Raw genomic sequence first — 20034 nt, forward strand, 5'->3', positions numbered from 1 at the left:
ATTCAATTATTATTAAATTTAATTTACCTTAAACTTGCTGCTAGGCCATAAGCTTTTGATAATTATATTATATTTCAATTTATCTATTTAGCTATATAACGAATATAAAAATAAGAGCATGCCTATGACCCATATAAAGCTTCCCTGAGATAGAAATCTTAAACGAATATTGAATAGCTGACAGACAAAAACCTCACTATTCTTTATTATTTGATTTTTTAAAAACGCATTTCTTGCCCCTCAGGGATACTATCAGTATTTATGCAATGACCTAATCTTGTAGGGCTAATATTAGCTTTACCTATAAGCTAGCATTCAGTAAAAAATATATAAGAGAAGCGCGAGAATAGTTTGAAATTTTTATTAATTTCAATGAAACAACATAACAAAACATTATAATAATAATAAGCACGGAAACATTAATACAAACGGTTTTTTTCAATCTTTTTCAATTTAATGTGATTTATTTCAGTTGGAAACTATTAGAATATTTGATTAACTAAAGAAATAGTATTTTTGTATTAAAATCATTTTATTTTAATTTATTACAACAAATCCACAATATTTATAATTTTCTACTATTTTTTCTGATTAATAAAATAACTATTTTTTAAACCAATGAAAGATTTTATGGTAAAATACAATACTTTAATTTTAAGCAAGCACATAATACAATACTAATAATTATGATTATTTGATAACTACATTAATTTAATTATAAGACTGAATTTTCCTTTATCCTTTATAAATATCAAATAAGAATTTTTTTAATTGCACTAGCCAAATGTTTTTTTTCCTTTATTTTAGCATCACATTTTTTTCTGACTTTTCTGTACTTTTTCCAATAAGTTTTTTTTGTCTATTATGATTATATTTTACTAGTATTTTTTGTTCTTTTTCACTGTGCTATAACCACAGTTTTCTATGTAAGCATACAAAAGAAATGTCTTTTTAGCAGCGTAGCTACCCTAGAGAATTTGTTGTCCGTCAATCAGAAAATACAGCGTGCTGTATTAGTTCCTGCTGTCAGTATTTCTCTACGCATTCTTGGGAGTAATAAGACCTATTTGGTGGAGGCGAGGATCTGTAGGGTGCCGAGCCAGATGGTGGCGGTAGTCCACTCTGAACTGCGCAACTTCCTGCCGGCGGTGACGGCGCTTTACCATGAGGGGATGAATCAAAGTAATCTCTAGAGCTGTTGTGGTGATGTGGCTGACTGTAGGCAGCAGCTGCAGCCGCTGCGGCCGCTGCTGCAGCAGCTGCACTGTCTACACCATGAGACGGCGAATGGCCGCCAGGCATTGAGTACCAATTTGATCTAGAATAGGCGGGCGGTAGGATGCCTTGCGGCATACCACAGCCTGCGGCTGCCATATTTTGTAGCTCCTCCAGGCTGGCGTTACCTGGGTACAGGCAGCTAGAGTAGTGGGAATACCCAGACATATCTTGGATCCCACCAGCAGAACTAACCACAGTACAACGGGGGTCGGGACTAACACCTCCATCCCGCTGTCCCCCACCACCCCCACCAGTCATCAAACTGTCCACAGAGAAGTTGTTACAATTGAGAGGGGTGCCAGTGTCTGTCATTTGTTGTATTGCCTCCATACCTGGCATACCTGACATATGCTGGACATGGCCCAACAAATGATGGTGGGGAGGAATATCGTCTTTTCCGAGATACGGCCCGTGTCCGCCAGGTGGCAGCAGGATATCCTTGCATGGTGACTGTTGGCCGCCACCAGAATGATCCATCAACCTTGTCTGGTGGTCCAACATGCTTCTGGCGGTATCATCATCCATTCCAGGAAGACAGTCGCCGCTCAAACTACTTCCCATTCCACCAACGCCGTTAGGACTCTCGCCGGGCTCAACCTTAAGCTTTCCACCGACAGCAGAATACAGGCCAATTTCATGTTTCAAAGGCAACAAATGTCCAGAATCTGACTTTTTGGAGTCGCGTTTGCTGCCAGGTGGCGGTGGGGGAGAAATTGGTCCCCCCTGGTGTGCGGAGCCCCCCAGGGGAGAGGAAGCGTGGGCTCCCGGAGGTGACATGGCGTGGGGGTGAGTGGTGTGACCCCCGGAGTGTGGATGCACCTGGCCTCGTTCACCCTTCAACAACTCGTTTTTCTCCTAAAAATAATACATTTCAATAATTTATATTTTTTAAAGGCGAAGATATTCTCAATTTATACAGTTCGTTTGTTAGTATTTCCGACTCTTACCAGCGTCGTGCCCCTAGCATTTAGTGACACTGATTCAAAGGGGCAGGGAAGGCACATTAAATAGCCTTAAACCATCCCCAAACCTAATTCTAAGAATAAAAATAGCCTGATAATGTCCTTAGATCTATGGGAATCTTCCCTAAATAGGAGAAATCAATCAATTTAAAATATAATAAAATTGTCATTAAAGTTTATGAATCTAATAAAAATTAGTCTGCTATATTAATGTGTGTCTGTTGGTAAAGATAACATGTATTTGAAGAATACATATTCAGATCTTGTGCCAAATAAAACAGATATCAGATGCATTCATTAAACAATATATACACTCATAGAGTTCAAGGATAAATTTTAAATTTCAATTAAATTATATCTATTTAATGAAGAATATAAGGGCTCATGTCATGAATTTTTCTTCTAATTGCACCAATAAACGCAGTAAGGCGACTATGCCACCTTTCAAGTTCTTTTAAAATGTACCATAATTTGCAATATTATAATTAGCAAATCTACTCAATTTTCAATAAAATCTTAGTTATCGAGGAATTATTAGATTCTAGCAAAAAATTTTAAGCGAAGCTTATATACATATGTTTCCAAAGGGTAAATTTGGTCCCTATTTAATCCAGAACTATATACCTATAATTATATATTTGAGGGAAAAATACTAAGAATAAATAATAATGCCATTTTTGAAGAAACTACGATAAAATCACCTTCGTAAAAACATACTTGGTAAGTTATAACAGTCTAGAATTCATTTTTGAAAATATACAATATACACTATCGGCCACGCCCCCTAGAAGCCTCTAGGAGCACTTAAGGGAGGATAGTCAAAACCCCGTCCCTAATTAAAATTTAAAGTTTTAAAAAGAAAAGGCATAATTTTTTTTTGGGGGGGGAGGGATTTTGTTCTAGGGGTTATATTCCTTGGGAGGATGGACATACTCTCCCCAATAATAGTTATTAACCTTCCCCGGACCTGTAAGAAGCTTTACAAGAAAAGCATTTCGGTTCAGCGGTTAGAGATATCGCTCGCTACAGAAAAAAAAGCTTACTACTTAATACTTTACTACTTAATCAATTAACTGTTCAATTGCTTTTTATCATCTACAATTTTACAATTTAAGACAATTTAATGTTACATAAAATGTGATTTAAATGTTCGTTTTTGTTGGTGTGAACATATTTCATCACCTCATTCAATAAGCACACACAACAGAATAAACAATTTCAATGGCCGGCAAAAAGTGACAAAATCATCCAATTTTTTGCACCCAATTCAGGGAAAAAGGATGGGCAGAGGATTGGAAAAAGAAGAAATAGCTTAAAACCATTCCAAGACTTACAAAATAAATAGCATTAAACCATCGCGGGAACTATAAATACCTTCCCCAAAAGGGAGAACATTATCAGTTCAGTAGATATAGAAATCTTGAACTACAGAATAAAAAAAAACCTTACTACTTTTCTCAACCAAAAAAATCCTTGAAATTGAAATGATCCCTTTATCTCTTGACGAGTATGTGCTCAAGTGTTTGTTGTGACTTTTAATCATTCTCTTTACAAAGCTCATTTTTAGCCATAGTATAACAGGATCAGGTATAGATCATATTCAAGAAGTCATACCAATTCCAATAATGTATTTTAAAACACATTCCTTTTTTAACCAGTAAGAGATATATATTAAAGGATTGGACAATGAAGGCAAATAAAGATCCCCCTTCCCGCCTTTCTTTTTTTTAGGGGATAGAAGAAATACATAGAAGTTGAATTTTTCATTAGAGTCTAATTATTAGTCTCTGAATATCTCTCCCTCTCCCCGGTAGTAGTAAAGATGTGTATTTCAACACTTGGTAATAAAATGTTGTTTTCTTTATCTTATTACATATTTTACACACATTATGGGATATCATTAGATGATGGGGGGGAGGGGAGGAGGGGGTGTCATGGGTGGATAGACGAAGGAAGATAAGCGTATTGTCTTTTGTAGTTTTTACACGCATATTTTGCTCTATAATGCTAAGGTTCAACAACTCATTAAGAAGTTGAAAAAGAAGCCAAAACGCTGAAATTTTTTAAACAAAATTAATATAACATTTTTTTGCATTACAAATATTTTGTCATTCGCAAAGAACTTGGATATTAAATAAATTTGATTATATACAGGTTAATTGAATGGGGATATACAATGAAATAAAAACTTAACCGAAGAGAATTAGGAGAAAAAATAGGATTATTGTGTAGATCTGTGTCTAAAAATATGAACGTATTCGTCCTTGTTTAATGCAGAATATTTTGTTCATGTTGTTATTTTTAGTAAACAAAATGATAGTGAATAAAAGGGTAAAAAGATACAATTTACTGTGACAGAAAAGGTAGAAAAAGTGTATCTGATACTAATTAGACTGATAAGGGCAAATAACCACTGCTTCTTATGGATATAGAACATATGTGGATATTATTACAGAAGAAAAATTTACTGTCAATTGGACATCACTTATTGATCAGTTCGTTCATCAAGTATGATTGAGTAAAGGGGGAAAATGGGGGGATCGTTATTTTAGCAAGCTACAAGTTTCATTTTATTTGATAATCCGTTGAAAGATCCAAGTAATAATAAAAAGATTAAAAACCTTTCCTATACTCGTATCGTAGTATAAATTGCAATATTTCAAATGTATGTATATGTGATGTACTTATTATTATAATACAGAGAATGTAAATTGCAGTGCAGCGCAGCTACTAAACAACTATAGCTTACCGAATGTCTTTCTTTCGCCTTCTTAAACCGTTTCCTCCTCCTGAGAAAGGATCCATTGTCGAACATGTTGTAGCTGTCTGGGTCCAGGCACCAGTAACTACCTTTTCCTGGCTTCTTGTCATCACGTGGAATCTAAAGTAATTTAGAATAATAATCCTAGTCTAAAAAGTAGTAAAGTTTTTTGCCTTAGGCTTAAAATTACATAAACCGAATGAGTTCTATATTTTCGGGAAGCTTATCATAGGACCCGTGATGGTTTTAGACTAGTTTGTTTCAAGGTTTAGGTTTTGGGATGGTTTCATTCTGTTTTTCTTTTTTTACTACCCCCTGGAATACACCGTCCCTAGACGCTGAGAGAGTAATAAACAAGGAATTAAAAATCAGTCCTAAAATGCAGGCTTTTTTACTTTTCTATAATATCGATAAAATTAAACCCTAAATGAAGGAAAGCTTTCCTTTTAAACATTGTTATGATATAAAAAAAAAACAACCTTTAAAAAGTTATTAACTGTAAAAGGTAAAAATTAAAAAAATTAAGAATTTAAACTTAAAATTAAATAATAAAATAAATGTAACAAGAACAATGTACATAATTGTTGGAAAATAAATAATAACCAATTTATTTTCCAACAATTAAGTGCAAAGTGCCTGTTGTGTAAAAATAATATAAAATGACTCACATTTACCTTGACAAAGCACTCGTTCAGGGACAGGTTGTGCCGGATAGAATTCTGCCACCCCTAAACATAAAAATATTATTATTAGTTCAGGGACAGGTTGTGCCGGATAGAATTCTGCCACCCCTAAACATAAAAATATTATTATTAGTTCAGGGACAGGTTGTGCCGGATAGAATTCTGCCACCCCTAAACATAAAAATATTATTATTAGTTCAGGGACAGGTTGTGCCGGATAGAATTCTGCCACCCCTAAACATAAAAATATTATTATTAGTTCAGGGACAGGTTGTGCCGGATAGAATTCTGCCACCCCTAAACATAAAAATATTATTATTAGTTCAGGGACAGGTTGTGCCGGATAAAATTCTGCCACCCCTAAACATAAAAATATTATTTTTAGTTCAGGGACAGGTTGTGCCGGATAGAATTCTGCCATTCCTAAACACAAAAATATTATTATTAGTTCAGGGACAGTTCCCTCTTTCTCACACAAAATATGTCCCGGCCCTTTTACACCTAAAATCCCTCCCACTATTAGAAATCTTGTAAATCTTAAGGATGAAGAACCCTAGCACCAAATGGTGTAGAATGAAGGAGACTAGCACCGGTGCTAGTCTCCTTCATGTGAGCCAAAAAGTATTATCATTAAAAGAGGAAATATTCTGTGGATCTTTCTGTCCCATAGATATTAATATGCTATGTCTGGTGCATGATAATGATATCAATAATGAGAGTAGGGGGAGAGAGGGACGCAACTGCCATACATAGTTATGACTTCATTAAAATGGATGTTCAATCAAAGGGTTGTTTGTCAATTGGGTGTTATTTAACATAATAGCCATAAAGCAACACTTTTTAGTTAAAATTGACGATGTCCTAAGGTTCTTCCATGTTCATTTGACGTTAAAAAAGGACCTCGCTCCTACTAGATAAAAGGTAATATTAATATCTATCAAATTTTATATATTTTAAAAGATTTAAAACTTAAATCATAGAAAATGATGATTTTGAAATATAAGATTAATAGTTTTATGTAATGTACATAAGACAAAAGATTAAATGTGGAAACCCTAAAAATTGTGTTGAAATGACAAATTATAAAATATTTCCCCTTTTCCTAAACATAATTTGTCTTATAGAAGCAATGGCTTGCTTTAGATAGGGAAAAGTTTTAAACAAAACATTAGAAAAATATAAATATAAATAAATTGAAATATATCAATTAAAGATTGGCAAATATGATAGGTTCAACCTTTTAGTGTTTCAGGTCATAGAACACAACCTTCAAAGGTACACTTTTTGACATAAGCATAATTTTCATTTGAAAACAACATTGATATTTTACTACAACAGAGTAAAATCATTGGATACTCAGTTACACTTTACTTTAATAATTGTCTGTCATGTTCTACAAATATTTTTTTAGAAAACATGTCTCTTGTGCTTGGAAGCTCCGGGAGGTGCCTCACACCTCCTCAAATTCTGCTCTTCCTATTCTCAAATAAACACTTCTCTCTTCCGGTACAAAATTATAGGTACTGTGGAAAAATTGGAGAGTTTTAAAAATTTCAATTATTTCCCTTTCTAAATGTATGGAAAATAATTCTAGGATTTTAAAGTGATTTGTGTATTTTTATATTTATAATTAATTGTTTTTCTGAGTTTATATATTTGTTTTTTGGCAATAAATTATTTTGAAACTCTATTTTTTATGAATTTTTTTCTACTGTGAAAAAGGTGGCTAAACCCCCTTCGCCTATAAATACCCCAAACTTATCTTAAGGTTTTAAGTCCTAATCCTTTCTGAATGGCTTCAATTTATCAACTGCACACGCGCCAAGATTAAGATTAAGTATCTTATGGGATGTTTTGAGGGAGTGTTAGGGGGGAGGGGACGTTAGCAGATTGTTAAATTTTGCCATAATTTGCATTTCCTTATTTTCTTAACAATTTTAAGGTTATATGCTAGAATTTTAAGAATGTATAATGAGTAAAATACTTTACAAATAGTAATTATTAGATTTTTGGAAACAAGGAAGGGGATCGGGGTAGCTGGACTAAATGTCTCAAAATTCAGCCATGTGACATCAAAAATATGAGGAAGATAAGAGGAGAAATAGGAAAGAAATCCCCTAAAAAAGAGATGGCTAATCTCTCATTTTTATGACGTAACAAGGCTGATTTTTTAAAATCACTTTTGGTTTCTTAAACATACTAAGATCATCCTAAATTAGTTAAATATTCATACTAATTCAACCATTTATGTGTAGAGCTATTAGAATTGAATCTAAATATATGTGGAAAAGTTAAGAGGAAAGGTAACTGTAAAAAAATAACCTCTATGTTTAAGAGATTTAATTTTTTTTAAATGCTTTAATTGAAATGTTGAAAACAAATAGATTATTAAAAAATTTAAGTAAAGGATAAGAATGTAAAAAAAATAATAAGACATATACGATAGACATATAAAAATTTTAGGCTTCCCATTTGTTAAGCCTGAACACTTCCTATGTTCATCAGTTTCAAATTTATTTAAATCTTTACTTCCACAAAAAAATCTAGAAAATCACATCTTTCTTTTTCCCCTTATTGCTTATATTAAGTAGCTTGAAAATCAGGGATAAAGGGAAATGTGGTATGGGATAAGGCTCCACGTTTAACTTATATTTTGCATAATAAAAATATCACACTTTTCGTTTTTTAAGCCTTAATATTTCTTTTTAAATAGTATAAAAAAAACAATTCTCTATAATTGTTAATTTTGATTTTTGATTCTTTATATTTAAGTTTTATTTCATGTTTGCTTGACTATACCTTACATCCTATTTGAAATTAAATTACTGTTCCAATTTGTTAATGTTGACATCTTTGACCTGTTTTAGACAAACTTATTTCCTGTCACTTATACATCTATCTATCTAAATAATTGACTATCCATCTATGGATTGATAATTAGTTTATCAGTATTAGCATAGTTACAATTTGTTAAGTTTGACATAGGAATTTAATGAATATGTTGGGTGATTAATAATGTGATAATATAGCTATAATTGTTATTTCCCTGAAATATTCATAGCTATTTCATATAATTACAGACCATCTAAAAGAATCTTGAAGCAATATATGTATGTATAAGTATAGATCTATAACGCTGGTTCCAGTTTGTGTGACCATTTTCGACTGCTAGCAAATTGCTTTGTGTGCAGACTTTCAAAGACCCAATGGAAAGGGGCTTAACCCAGTGAACATATGTAGTTATTTAACCCCTGTCCCCTATAATCTGGATCAATAGTTTTATGAACTGTTTAAAATTCTCTTCTCAACACAATGATACTACTATTAGTTTAATTTTGGAACATAAGCACATAAACATTCAAGCTATGTTACCTACATTAGGATATAACACAATAGTTGAGCATCAAAAATTATTTAAAAGTTTATACCCATGTGCAGGTGGTAACTTCTTTCATAAACTTGTCGAGTTTTTCTATGATTTAGAGCATGAACCATTTACTTTTTTTCAATCCCCCATTATTACTTCAAATTTTGCTAATATCTCAACACCCTTCACTAAACACGATGAAAATGTACTACTTAAAGCTAAGAAATTAACCATTGCTTCTATATTTGAAACAAGAAAATTTGAGGTAAAAATACTGTTTCTGCCATGCATAAGAGCCGATCTGCCGAATATAATTAGAGACGTTTCCTTAATAAATAAATTGTCTAATATAGTAGAGTCAACAAAAACAGCTTTTCCTAGAGATTGTGTATTTACCACAAAGAGAGCAAAACAACTTTTAATTCCCATCGGAAATATTTTTTTAAAGAACAAATCCATTTTTTCGCTTCATTTCAAACAATTACATAGAAATAAAAATGCTTGCAGTTTACCTGCTTTGCAAACTAGAGTAAATGATAAACTGTATATCCCAGACAAAGAAATGCTTAATATTTCGTTAAAAAAAATATTTAACATGCCAATTATTTTATATTATAAAAATTTTCTTCTTGAACAAATGAATAGAACTCTAAATAGTAGAAATAAACTTTACAAATTTAAGTTAGCTGAATCAAACTTATGCTAAAAATGTAATATAATAAGTTCAACAGAACACGCCCTCTATTTTTGTGTGTTTCCTACCTATTTTATACATAAACTTGCATTATTTTTAGATTATGTTCTGAATGATAGTAAGCCAGAATTCATCTTTTTAAAAGGAAACTATAAAAGTAAATCCAAAAAGAAAATGGGAAATATTTCATAATAATTTTAAAATTAATCAGATGAGTAGAAAGAAAAACTTTGCATTTTGTAGCATATGTGTGAGAAAAAAAGCTTGATAGAATGATAAGTTTTGACATCAAGTTTCAATTATTATGAAAGGTTTTGAAATAAATGTGTTGAATGATGGAGTCACACATTATGTCAACACTTGCCAATTTACATTTATTCAACAGTAATATCATTCTTTTAATGAATTATAAATCACTAGCGGATGCGCCCCTACATCTAAGGGCTCTATATTCGAGGGATATGGAAAGAAAAATTGATGTAGAAAGTTTCAATTGCGATCAACTTATTGAATTATTTTATTTTTATTTTGACATTTATTTTGTAAAATAATTTATATTTTTTCTACCTTCAAAGAAAAAGTCGAATTATAATTTGTAATTCTTTGCAAAATTATCTTGACATAAATGTAAAATTATTACAAACTAAAGAATGCAATAACCTATTTATTTATCGCACCGTATTATAGATAGCTATCCAAGGATAATAAAATGAAAAATGATTTTTATTTTATAATTTGTATAAAATTGTCAACAATACGAAACATGATTTTCCAGTATGGCTTAGAACCTGTTCTATTCCAGCGGAAATCAAACGGTTTCAGAGCCATACACAAAGTTGCTACATTTGTAATATTATGGTATAAAAATTGTACCTGTTTATTATCTCTATAATATGGAAATCTCTCCATAATAAAATTATAAATTCCATTCAGTGTTGCCTTCTTGTCCGGGGCATTCTGTATTGCCATGGCAATCAGGGCAATGTATGAGTAGGGAGGCTTCACCATGTCCTTTGGGGTCCCATGTTGTCCCACACCGTGGTACGGACCATAGGGTGTGCTCATGTATCTAAAATGTATAATATAATTCTTAAAATTATAATTATCCTGTTTTATAAAGTATTAAAGTTTTTATGCTTGTCCGTTAAGATCTCGCTAACCTCTCCATTTAATATAAATCCCTGAGTGGTTAAAGACTATTTTTTAAAAAATATTCTTATTTATAGTTTTATGCGTTTTTACTACCTACTTTCCAAGATGCAGGGGTGCAGCAGCTAGTTTGTATGTCAAAACAAAAAATAAATTTTAAACTTTTTAAAAATTTTCAAGTGAAAGTTCCCAATGTGCATGTGAGTTAATGACAAATTTTAGAATAAACACAAGGCTTGTTTTACGTAAACTATACTTCATATAGCTGCTCTATAAATATGTTTAAGATAGAGAAATTTTAAGTCTTTTTTGACTAAGGATGTGACAAAGTGTCAAAACAATAGGCCTTATCACACAAATTGAGCATTTTCTAAAACTTCAACCGTTAAAACATAGATTTTTGAGATAATTTAAGAATAGAAGAATTTATTCATTTTTATCAAACAAAATGTAAATAAGAATCATAGGATAAAAAAAACAGGGCTCAGCAGTCGCGCGTCAGCCGCCTGTAAGCCTCAAGGAAATCAACCTCTTTCAATTCAGATAATACACTAGAAGCCAAAATTGACCCACATATATGGCAATTCCTTTCTTCAATTTTTTTTATAAAGCATTCAAACGGTTTTAAATTGAGGCTGGCGCACAACTGCCGAGCTTTGGATAAAATCATGACAAAAAAAGGAAAGATCAGTTTATTAGCCCAACTTAAAATATATATGAAAAATAATATTAATTTCTAAAGATATTTTTTTTGTTTATTTTATATAGATTTGATTTATCCATAGTTGTATGCTGTAAATGACTTAAAAGGACTTATACAGAAATTCACAGTTCTCTTAAAAGCGACAATATTATTTAGAAATTCAATTATAATCTTTACTGCTTAAAATCAAATAATTCCTTATTTTGTAACATGTAAAAATTACTTTAGAATTTAAAAGTTTTTTTTATGCTTTTTTAGTTTAAATTCTAAAAATAAATTAAATTATTTATATATCAATTTAGGTAAGTTAATAGTAAGTTTTCTTTAAAACAAAACTTTGTAATTTCTTTTGATTATAATTTTTAAAATTTTAATGCCTGCACTTTTTTGTTCATTTTACTTTAAATTGCTGTCAGTGTTTAATGCCTTGAAGGGAGAAATTTGTGCATAAACTATTTTATAAACAAAACTCAGTTTTCAAAGGTTGCGTCTCTGCGTCTATGCGACACAGATAGGAGGTGCTAGTGCATTATACAAATATTTGGAAAATATAAAAATTAGTTCTAAATAGTGAAGTTATGACATTAAATTTATTGGAATCATTCTATAGAATAAAAATCTCAAATGAAGACATAATCATTTAAAGTGAATACAGTAATGGTGTCTGACTGATTATGACGTAACAAAAAAAATTAGCCAATGAGAGGCCACTATAAATTTTACCATTGGTCAATAACGGCCTCTCATTGGCTAATTTTTTTTGTTACGTCATAATCAGTCAGACACTATTACTGTGTTCATTTAAAGTCCTTACATTAGTTTTCAAAATGTTCATTTTACCTTTTTGATATGATAGAATTATATTATTGATTTAAGTGTAGCAGCTTTATAATTAAATCTAAATAGGTAAGTACGCCAAGTTGAATTGTAGTAATTTTTTAGACGTATGATTTTTTGTTATACTCCTTTCAAATATTTTAATTATTCAATTGATTCTGCTTAATTGTTTCGACCATGATTAAATTTGTCGATTTGCGCTTTCATGAATATTGCCAACCTTGATTTTTTTTTAAATTATGGAAGCCAAAAAGTTTACAATTTCTCGTCTTTATTCTGTTAATTGCTTATTATAATCTTATAATGATGCTTTAAAACTAACGATTGTTTTCTTTATTTAGTATTTTTGTCGAAAGTATAAGATCTCAGAAATTCTAGATCCAAATAGGTTGTATTTTTCAGTGAAGCTTTAGGAATTTAATGAGTTTTAATGTCATTTTATAGTTAAAATTATTTTACAATTCAAGCGGCAAAAATACCATAGATTTTAAACTGAAAAAAAAATAAAACAAGAACAAATATTTACCTCGAAGCTGGATGAGCGGAGTACTGGTCATAATATGAGTTGGTGAGGTTAGTGGCGACACTGCCCAGGGGCTGGAGACCTGAATACGGGCTGGCCACCCCGCTCCTCCAATAATTTTCCTGACTGGAGAACAAAGAGTTGGATAGAGTGTGCATGCTGGCGGCGGTTCCCACCCGCTCCTTCCAGTCCTGGTGCAGGTGTTGGCTTTCCTGGATTTTTAACTCCTGCAACCTTTCCTTCCACTCTTGCTCCTGGAACCGCTCGCGCCAGCCCTCTTCCTGGAATTTCCAGGCGACGGCTAAGGAGGCGGGTGACTGGTCTTTCCAGGCGTCGTGGTCCTGGTCTTCTTGGAGCTTCCACTGGTCAGGCCCCAGTCCTGTTATAATAATATACTTAAACAACTTCACTTAAGAACTTCCTTTCAGAACTTACTTTAAGGACCTTTTGCTTGGCAAATAAACTTTAATCTGAAGTGAAAAATTAGATAATTGTAATCATCCTAAGAAATTATTTTTATTTCTTTTTGAATTCTTTTTTTTATAAATGTGTTCTTTTTTTATTGTTTTATGTTTCATATTAATTTCAATACTTAAAATTAGATGCCATAAAGCTTTCTTTAATAAAAGATGTTTCATAAAATTTAATCAATTTGACTCAAAGAAAAAAAAACTATTCTAAGTATATTTTCCTGTTGGCGCTAGGGATCCAGCTCCCGGCTCTCCGACACTGGCGGGTCCACCCTCGGGGCACCCTCCTTCCTCGCCCAGCCCAACCTTGCGAATCTCAAGGCTCGCCACTTTGCGGCTGGTTTAATGATTGGCCGTTTATGCCAATTTAAATCTGTGTAATTTTACTTTTATTAATTTGCGGCATCAACACTTGATTTAGATTTTATTGTTATAATCTTACAACAAATATTTATATGAAAACTGTTTGCTTAAAAGCTTACAAGATGTATGTTCATTTGTTTTCTCTGATACCCTTTGTTTGTCCAAGATTATCTCCGCCAAAATTCTCCCAGAGTCAAATAACTCATTTACACAATTAATATCTTATGTAAATATTATTATAATTTCACTTTAAAATAACTTGAAATGTTTTTTCAGTGCAATTTTTGTGGGTTAGGGCACAATAGGCAGGTTTTTTTTGGAATGTTAGTTTACATAAGAATTATAGAGAAAAAAAACTAAATGTCTTGTATTCCAGCTAACAAGCCAAGAAACAAACATACACACAAACTATAAAAACACATATAAATGTTTCTTTTGTATTATTATACTGGTGTGTGTGTGTGCTAGCTGGTGGGGTCCCTTGAGATAACATATAATAATAAGTATGTATATGTGGAGAATATTTACTTATTCACAAGCCCTTACTGCTTAAATCAACAAGCAAACTAGTTGAAGGAGAACTGAACCAAGCTCTTTCTCCAACTCTCTCCGTCTCTCTCTTTTCATTTGCTCAAAAATCCCCCCCCCCCCCCACTCAAAATATATTTCTTTGCTGCTCATTTTACCCCTTTCATTTTAGATCTTTGTTGTATGGGGAGACAATTGTAGCCTTACATAAAAGGGGAAAGGTATAAAGTATCCTATTATAAGAATTATAAGATATAAAAAGGGGTAACACAATTTTGTAACAATGGAAAGGGGAAGAATATCTCCCAACTCATTTATAATGGGGAATACATAATATCATAAAAGGGAAGGTACATATGGCAAAAACGGGGAATTCTCCCCCCTTGCCCAAACTCGCGCACACACCATAATTTCACGGAGACTTGACGCCTAATGGGACGGAAGATAGTTTGCAACATTTTAACCAATAGGAGGAGAGTAACAAAATTTGGCGGCAAGTTGCCGCCAAGCTCTGTAAAATAATGATTTCTAATTCTATGAAGGTGTGAGATAAAGAGCATTAAGAAAGAGAATAAAATCTTTGGGCCAAAGAAATATAAATAGCTGCAGGCTGGGGATAAAAGTTTAGGGAGAAGCTGGAATAAATAAGGAATAGTAAAACTTAGTAAGAGATAACAAATAAAACTATAAAAGAAAGTAAGAAATTCTTTTATGTACTTTCTTTTCTTTTACATTTCATTGACCTAAAAAGACAAGAAATAGTTATTTAATTACTTTAATTTTTAAAAAGTAGATTTTCTCGGTTTCTACATAAGTCCAAACGAAATTGTATAAAAATTTGTTTCAAAATTAAGAAAATACAGGATACAGTATGAAAATTTTTATGAATATATTATAGAGATGCCTCGCTCATAATATTGTACCTTATTGTCCTAGGAATCTGTATTTCAAAAATCATATATCGTATAAAAAATTTTTGTCAAAAAAGGTTAAATGTTACAAATAAACATAGACTTTCTGGTAATGATTATAGAGTTGTTACGCTTCTTAAATTGTTCCCAACTTTTATAGGAATCACCATGCAAAGTTTGAAAATGATATGATGACAATTCTAACATGTCTAAATTACCCGTTCCAGACAGACGTACGAACGTACCGACATTATAATAGAAAAACTTCGCTTTTAAAAAGAGTAGAGGAAAGTTTATTTATAGATGAATATGCTGAATAAAGTTTGTGAGTACGCCTCTGGATATTTTGATGTTTGTGGATGATATTCCCCTCCCCAACTAGGAAGCTATATGGTTAAGTGCTGCTAATAAAAACATCAACCAATTGGTTTCTTACTCACAAGTTACAGGGATTGCCAGCCGACGCTGCGGGTTGTTCAAAGTAAAACCAAGGGATCTAAAGGCCGGGATAAGATAACGGCCGATAAATTTATTTACATGATGATACACAACATTATCCCACTGTAGATTTAAATTAGTGGTTAAAACGTTTAAACACTCAACTTAATGACATAACTAATCAAATTCTCTAAAGTCCCCAAAGTTGTTAAGTCAACGAATAAGAAAACGTTATATAAAACTTTGGGGACTAATTATAATAGTAATGAACAGCCCATTGTCTAATGCAGCAGAATATCAAAAACATTATTAAATTATTGTAATCTGCAACAACTCAAAAACAGAACAAATGGGTTCTCCTTTATAAGACGCGTCATATTCGTCCTGTGCAGATTTATATCAATTTCGACTGTTATGAAGATTTTTTTCCCCAAATCTTAACATGTAGATATTGCGGTAGAATATACTTCTAACAAAACAGAATGGTTTTACAATTAACATTTTATATACATACGCAGGATGTCCCAAATATATCAAATTTTTAGAAAGTGATTAAAAATTAAATTATCTATGTATCGTAGAACTTTAATTCATATTATCACTTAAAACTTTAGAATAATATCTATATTATAAATTAGTTGAGATATGTCCGTCCGTCTGTACATCTGAAGAAAAAAATTATAAAAATCATAAGACTGATAATGTTCTGCTTTTCAGGGAGGCCTCCTTGTGGCTTTATGTTAGGTTTCATATACCTTGAAGAAGGGTGGAGTTGCCTACCTGCAATGTATACGGTCATGGAATATATTTAGTTTTAAAAAGGAAAGGTTGCGTGACTACAGCATGAAAGTAAATATTCTAAAAGGAAGTTTTTTGGCAAATAGCCATTTAATTTTTGAAAATATAAATAAATTAAAGAATAACCATCTTCTAAAAAATTTCTTTGTGATGTATCAGTGTGAAAATATAATTCGTAAATTTTTTCATATAACTTGACCATGATCAATGCTTTTTTTACATGCTTGTGGTTTCGCCTCTAGCCTATTGGTATTTCGCATTTATTTTAAAATGAAATTTTAAATAAAAATTTGAAGGTTTTTTTCTAACGGACTATATCTCTAAGGATGGTAGATCCACCATACATTAAACATAAATTGAGCATTCTATAGTATTTTAATTCAATTTGTTGGTCCAGCCATTTATGAGATCTTTCTGTTCATGTATATCATGTACATCCAGAAAAAAAGTATTTAAAGAAAACTCGTTTAAAGTCTTAAACGTGTTAAATTACCTACAGATAATCTGTTAAATAAAAAACTAAATCAATCTTTAATTTGACAAATTCATGAAATCTGTTAATTATGCTCCTTCCCCTATAGTAAAATTATCTATTTTGACACGTTAGTGTGAATTTGAATCTATTTACAATGTCTAGAGTTACACATTCAGTCAATCAAATTTATGAAATTAATACCCAATACATTTGGCGAATTTGAATTCTTAACCCATTTAAAACTATATTTTAGATTTTAATTTAGCTGGGTGATAATTGTTATTTAAATTCATTTTTCAAAAGCCGTGTGACTGCAGCTAAATACCAGGTTACCTTGCGGTTTTGAGTACCTGCAGCTGTGGTATCCGAGCCCTAACAAGCATTTTTTTGTTATCGTCTTTTTGTATATCTACAGTTATTTTTTTTTCTTTTAACAAATATACGTACATTCTTCAAAAAAACTAAATTCAATACTAAAATGGTTGAAAAATGAATTTCCTATTTTTGTTTTTCCAAGTTTTTTTTATTTTTTGAGGCATGTGAGGAGGATTACAATGACCCCAGACACGTCAATGACCGGAAAGTCTGTGAGTACTGTGGCCTCCAAGTATCTAAACCCAACTATTCTCGACACCTGAAGAAATGCCTAAGGGGAGCGGCTGTTCCTTAACGAGGAAGATGGCCGAGTCAAGTCAAGTCAAACAAACCAGAATTACTAAGGGGAGCTAAATCTCTCCTTTTCTGTCCACAATCACCCGTTGAGTAACACCAATAAGACAACCAAATCTTTGATTGTACGGCCTTTGTCTTTAAGTACTAACTGTGCATTTTAATGAGTTTCGCCTGTTTTGGGCAAAAAAATTTTAGAACAAGGATGACAACATCCATAAAAACGAAGCACTGAAACGGTAGGACAAGCGGACATTAACACTTGTATAGTGTCATAACTGAATAATCATAATATAAATGTATAAGAGTCAAAGCAAAATTGTAAGTAAATTTGTTGAAAAACTGCTTGATTCAGGATAATGTTTATGGACATACTTACATTTTTAGGACTTGATTATAGAGTTGCTTCGCTTATTAAATTATACTTTGTTGTCCCAGGAATAAATATACCAAAAATCAGATCAATCGGATGATTAGATCACATAAAAATTTGTTGTTAAAAAAGTAAAAAAATCAACATGTTTAAAATGGACGTACGGACATTTTGGTGATGATTATAGAGTTGCTACGCTTTCAAAATCGTACCTAACTACTAAAGGAATCACCATGCAAAATTTGAAATCGATAGAACAATTCTAACATGCCAAAATTAACGAAAAAAGCTATCCGTTACGGACGTACGGACGGACGGAGGGACGTACGGACGGACCGACCCTAATAATAGAAAAGCTTCGCTTTTAAAAATCAAAATTTTCAAAGGAAAAATTCTGGATTTGACCTGTGATGGGTTGCCAATCTGTGACGTTACGGGTAAGTAAATAACAATCAATTTAACAATTTAAATTTATATTTCTATTATTCCAAGTATTACAATCAACTAATTCAAAATTATTCTACTTTTACAATATTCAAACATTTGTTCTAAAAGAGAAAAAATGAAAAAACTATCTAATTTTACAATCATGGTGCAATTCTGCACAAAAAGTGTTTAATTTTGATTTAGAAAACGTTTTACTTTTAAATTTTACTTTAATTTTAATGATTCATACATTTTCTATAATTTAAATTTAAAAATCAAAATTTTATTCATGTAACAAATATTAAAAAGTAGTTAAAGTAGTTACAGGCCTAATTGAAAGTTGTTACTGAGCCAACATGAGATAACCTGACTTCAACACATTATTAAAGGTCACTGATCATGTTATTAGGATGAATATTAAATAACATAAAAATATGTCGTTTTTATCATATTAATTGAAACAGAACATAAACAACAACTGTAAATATTTGTTTTGTAAATCGCTACAACCACAGCTCCAGTCAGCAAATCAGCCGCTAAAACATAACAAAATCTGACAACTGCAAATTTTGCGGGCGTATTTTTATTCATTTACACAATAATTTAACGCTCACAGATCGGGAGGGGGGGGGGGGGAATCTAAGAGCCCCCCCCCCGCTCTAGTTTTTTCAATCTCATTTTTTTGTAGGTAAGATGGGGAGCTGTGAATTCATGACTTTTTAAGTTTAGTAATTATACGTCGGCAAGAGTTGATTTTATTAGGATATCTGGTCTGTGTCGGTCGTGGTGTCCGGTCAAAGTCGGTTAGGTAGCACCAAAATTAGAAAAAAATCTACATAAATCTTAATTTCTACATTATGACTTTTGTGTATAAGGTAGAAACCTAAAATTTTTTTGGTGAATACTTAGATATCAATTACCTTCTGAGAATAATGGTGTTATGACCGTTTGACCGCTCCATGGCCGACTTTATGACCGATTTTTTGTCCGGCTTTTACTATAGAAATATATCATGAATTTTTGGTAAAACATTGAGCAACAATAAACAGATAAAAATATTAATTGGCGCCGCCAACCGCCGTTTTACCGCCGTAACCGCCGAAAATGGCGGTTTCCGTTATTTGCCGTTTTTCTGCGATAATCAGAAAAAGTAATTTTTTTGTTATGAAAAATTAAAGTTCGTCCTACAATTTGGTTATTCTAGCTGCAAAATTGGCAGCTCTACAGCTGTTTTAAAATTTAGCAGCTGAACCACCAGAAAAAAATTTTACGTCGTTATCTGATAAGGTGGGAATTGGGGCCCGATATGTAAGGGTTAAAGTCACAACCTGAAGGAATCACTTTTTTTACAGTCGCCAGTTATTTAAAAATGTGATGAACGGGGAAATGGACCCATTAGATAGCTTGGGTTAGGTTGAGTAATTTTTAGTTGCTAACAGATCAATAAAGTTAGTTTAGGTGCAGTCCTACTTCTATTTCTGTCATGATCGTGCTGGAATACTTTCAAAATTTTCATCTGCCTAAAGTTTCATTTTAAAATGTCAATAACTTTTTTTTATAATGAAGCTGAAGGCTTCAAATTTGGGATATAGGGTATACTTGTAGCAGTCTTTCAGCAGTTAAAGC

At 32.1% G+C, this 20034-nt stretch overlaps 1 protein-coding gene across 1 annotated transcript; it reads right to left on the reverse strand.

Moving 5' to 3' along the window:
- Window positions 1-351: 351 nt before the first annotated feature.
- LOC145326950 (uncharacterized) lies at window positions 352-16466 on the reverse strand. The gene is made up of 6 exons (XM_080170403.1): window positions 16448-16466; window positions 12961-13336; window positions 10619-10814; window positions 5676-5729; window positions 4990-5121; window positions 352-2133 (listed from the first exon to the last, which is right to left on the reverse strand). Exons 1-6 carry the CDS (start codon window positions 16464-16466, stop codon window positions 1027-1029), a joined length of 1884 nt encoding a protein of 627 aa, XP_080026529.1. The 3' UTR covers window positions 352-1026.
- Window positions 16467-20034: the final 3568 nt, after the last annotated feature.

The sequence above is a fragment of the Acartia tonsa genome, chromosome 1, assembly GCF_053477335.1.
Source record: "Acartia tonsa isolate MP-2025a chromosome 1, ASM5347733v1, whole genome shotgun sequence".
Classification (NCBI taxonomy): Eukaryota; Metazoa; Arthropoda; class Copepoda; order Calanoida; family Acartiidae; genus Acartia; species Acartia tonsa.

Coding starts and splice junctions, on each gene's coding strand:
- LOC145326950 (XM_080170403.1), bottom strand. Junction 10,815..12,960: donor TCCGCTCATCCAGCTTCGAG/GTAAATATTTGT, acceptor TATACATTTTAG/ATACATGAGCACACCCTATG. Junction 5,730..10,618: donor ATTATAGAGATAATAAACAG/GTACAATTTTTA, acceptor TTTTATGTTTAG/GGGTGGCAGAATTCTATCCG.